The 2,655-nt window shown below is 68.2% G+C and overlaps 2 protein-coding genes across 2 annotated transcripts in view; one reads left to right on the top strand and one right to left on the bottom strand.

Annotated features, from left to right (window-relative positions):
• Positions 1-1,518, top strand: part of MPND (MPN domain containing) — a 6,085-nt gene extending 4,567 nt beyond the window's left edge. Inside the window, exons 10-12 of the mRNA XM_085319471.1 lie at positions 94-247; positions 428-547; positions 1,151-1,518. Of these exons, the coding sequence (XP_085175597.1) occupies positions 94-247; positions 428-514 (241 nt within the window). The 3' untranslated portion in view covers positions 515-547; positions 1,151-1,518. The remainder of the gene's footprint in view (positions 1-93; positions 248-427; positions 548-1,150) is intronic.
• SH3GL1 (SH3 domain containing GRB2 like 1, endophilin A2) overlaps positions 1,050-2,655 on the bottom strand; it is a 16,014-nt gene continuing 14,408 nt past the window's right edge. Inside the window, exon 11 of the mRNA XM_085319470.1 lies at positions 1,050-2,655. This exon is cut by the window's right edge and continues 7 nt beyond it. Coding sequence (XP_085175596.1) covers positions 2,476-2,655 — 180 coding nt within the window. The 3' untranslated portion in view covers positions 1,050-2,475.

Raw genomic sequence — 2,655 nt, 5'->3', positions numbered from 1 at the left:
GGCCGCATCCGCGTCGCCGTCCCCGTGTCCTCCCCGGCTAGTCTCGCGCTCCCCGGCCACCTGCGCGGTGTCAGCGCCCGCCGGGCCGGGGAGGGGGACGAGCACCGGGCCCCGGGCGCCCCCATCCCTGCAGCCCCCTCGGTCCCTGCCGCAGACGCTGCTGGTGGAGTTTTACAAGGGGGCCCCGGACCTGGTGAAGTTTCAGGAGCTGTGGAGCCCGGATCAGACCTACCTGGACAAACTGAAGGTGAGGAAGGGGGTGATGCCGGGGGGGGGGTGACCCCGTCCTCCCTTGGGATGGGGGTGTCCCCCCCCCTGCACCATGAGCTGCTCAGGGATGGGGATAGGAGGAAGCAGGCAGAGCTGGGGGGCTCGGGCTGCGCGTGGGCCCACCTGGGCCGGGCCGTGACTTGCGTTCGCGTCTCAGGGCTCCCTGGCCGCCCGGACCCCCAAGGACCAGAGCTTCACCCACGTCCTGGAGCAGATCTACAGCCTCCTCAAGCACAGCAGCTGAGGGGGGCAGGAGCCTGCGGCCGACGCGTACCAGGTGCCTTTCCAGCAGCCCGGGGCTCGGGCGGGCACGGTGGGGACGCCCCACTGCCTGCTGCTCCCCGGAGCTCGCCCCGGGGTGCTGGGACCCCGCTGGCTCCTGCCTGCACCCCGAGCAGCCGCCTCGGGCTGCGCCTCGGTTGGGGGGGGTCTCCCCGGCCCCGGGCAGCAGTGGGGGAGATGGTGGTGGGAGTCTGAGCTGTAACTTATTTGTGGAGCGGGAGTTGATTAAAGAGCAGTGCATGAGAGGCGGTGAGTGAGCGGCTCTGCTGCGCCAGGGACACCCTGGGAGCGCCGGCGGGACCGAAGACCCCCCACCCCCACCCCCCGGCGCTCCAGGTACCAACGAGCTACCTGCTTTTACGGGCTGAATCCAAGGGCTGCTCGCGCCGGGCGGCTCCTCCGTGCCCCGGCCGCCCCGCGGGGCAAAGCGCTCCCGTGCCAGCCCCGGCTCGGCCACGGGGACGGTGCTGCTCGCGCTCAGGGAGAGGACACAGCCGTTAGAAAGAAGAAAACATTTAATACTTTTATTCAGAGATACACGTCAAGATTTGCGGGTCATCCTTTTTTTTTTTTTTTTTCCTTTTCCCCTAAAAACCAGGAGAAACCATTACAAAAAGATCTAGCAAGTTGTCCCAGCTGAAAGACTCACTTCAATCCACCTGAGCGGGAGCCGGAGCTCCTGAGACATGATCCCGGCCCCCGCCAGGCAGGGGACAGAGGAGATGGCCCCAAGGACACCGGTCCCTTGGGCTCCTGTGCCACTGGGAGCGAGGGGGAAGCCACCTGCGCCCCCACGTCCCGCACCGGGGTCGGGTGCTGGACGAGGGGCAGCTCGCGTGGAGATGGGCCCGCTCGGAGCGCGGTGCCCTGGGCTCGGCCTCGGCTGGGCGGCGCATCAGCGCCAGGGAGCGGACATACGTGAACATGCACGGTTAAAAACATTAAAAAGGTTTGGTGTAAATGTAACAGGAGACGGGAGCAGCGGGGGAYGGGGAGGTGCTGCAGCGCGGGACTGGTGCAGAGCCACCGCTCCGCCGGGGAAGGGGCAGGGGGCCGCCGGGGCGCCAGGCACCTCTGCTCCGTCCTCCCGGGGTGGGGAGGGACGGCGCGGAGCCGCGGGCAGGCCGGGCTCAGCCCCGCGCGGAGAGGCCGGGCCGGGTAGTGTTTGACCTGCATCGTAGTGTTGCTCTGCCACGCGACGCCTCCGCCGAGCCTCGGGGAGCAGAGAGGCAGCCGCCGTCCACCCCCGGCGGCGGCGGCGCGGGGGGGACCCGGCCGCGGCGTCAGGACGCGCGGGGAACTTCGGGGCTGCGCGTCCCCAGGGAGGCGGGTAGTGTTCGACGGCTGCTGGCGCACCCCGGGGCAGCGGGGAGCGAAGCTCTCGGCCCGGCACCGGAGCCGCTTCGCCCCCCCCGCTGCCGAGCGGGCGCCCGAGCTCGCCAGGCCGCGCGTCTCCCCGCGCTGCCGCTCGGCCCGAAGGACGCGCGCCCCGAGCGCCYGCCGCTCTCCGACACAGCCGACCTGGCTCACCCGGACGCTTGACCCAAAGGAAAGACAAAACGCGACAAGGAGAAGCCKGCGGCTCGGCTTAAACCATACAAACCGGGAGGAACCTGGCGGGGCTTGTAAAGTACCTAAGTTCAAGCACCAGAAGGACCGAAAAAACACAGGAAAAAAAGAAAAGAAAACAAAAAAAACCTAAAAAATCCCAAATTCACTGGGTGGGGGGTGGGGGGAGTTCAACCCTTCTGGCTTGTTCCCTGCTGGCAGTCTCGCCCCGAGCCGACGCACAGAGCTAACGCGGCCGCGTCTTCCCGCCCGCCCCGCCGCGGAGGCCTGGCGTCAGGCTRGGTGCGGACTGCAGGCTCGGCCGGGCGCCGCGGGGCAGGCGCGGGCGGAGGGGGCCCGGGGAGAGCTGCCGTTTCACTGAGGTAGCGGCACCAGCACTTCCACGTAGTTGAGCGGGAAGAAGCCCGACTGGCCGTTGATCATGCCCTCGTACCAGTTTTCGTCGATCTGGTTGGTCAGGGTGATGATGTCGCCTTCCTTGAAGCCCAGCTCGCCGTCGTTCTCGGGCTCGAAGTCGTACAGCGCCTTGCAGCA

This window comes from Rhea americana, unplaced genomic scaffold (genome assembly GCF_003343005.1).
Source record: "Rhea americana isolate MKP2758 unplaced genomic scaffold, rheAme1 scaffold_590, whole genome shotgun sequence".
Lineage (NCBI taxonomy): Eukaryota > Metazoa > Chordata > Aves > Rheiformes > Rheidae > Rhea > Rhea americana.
This window is presented reverse-complemented; position numbering and strand designations above follow the sequence as displayed.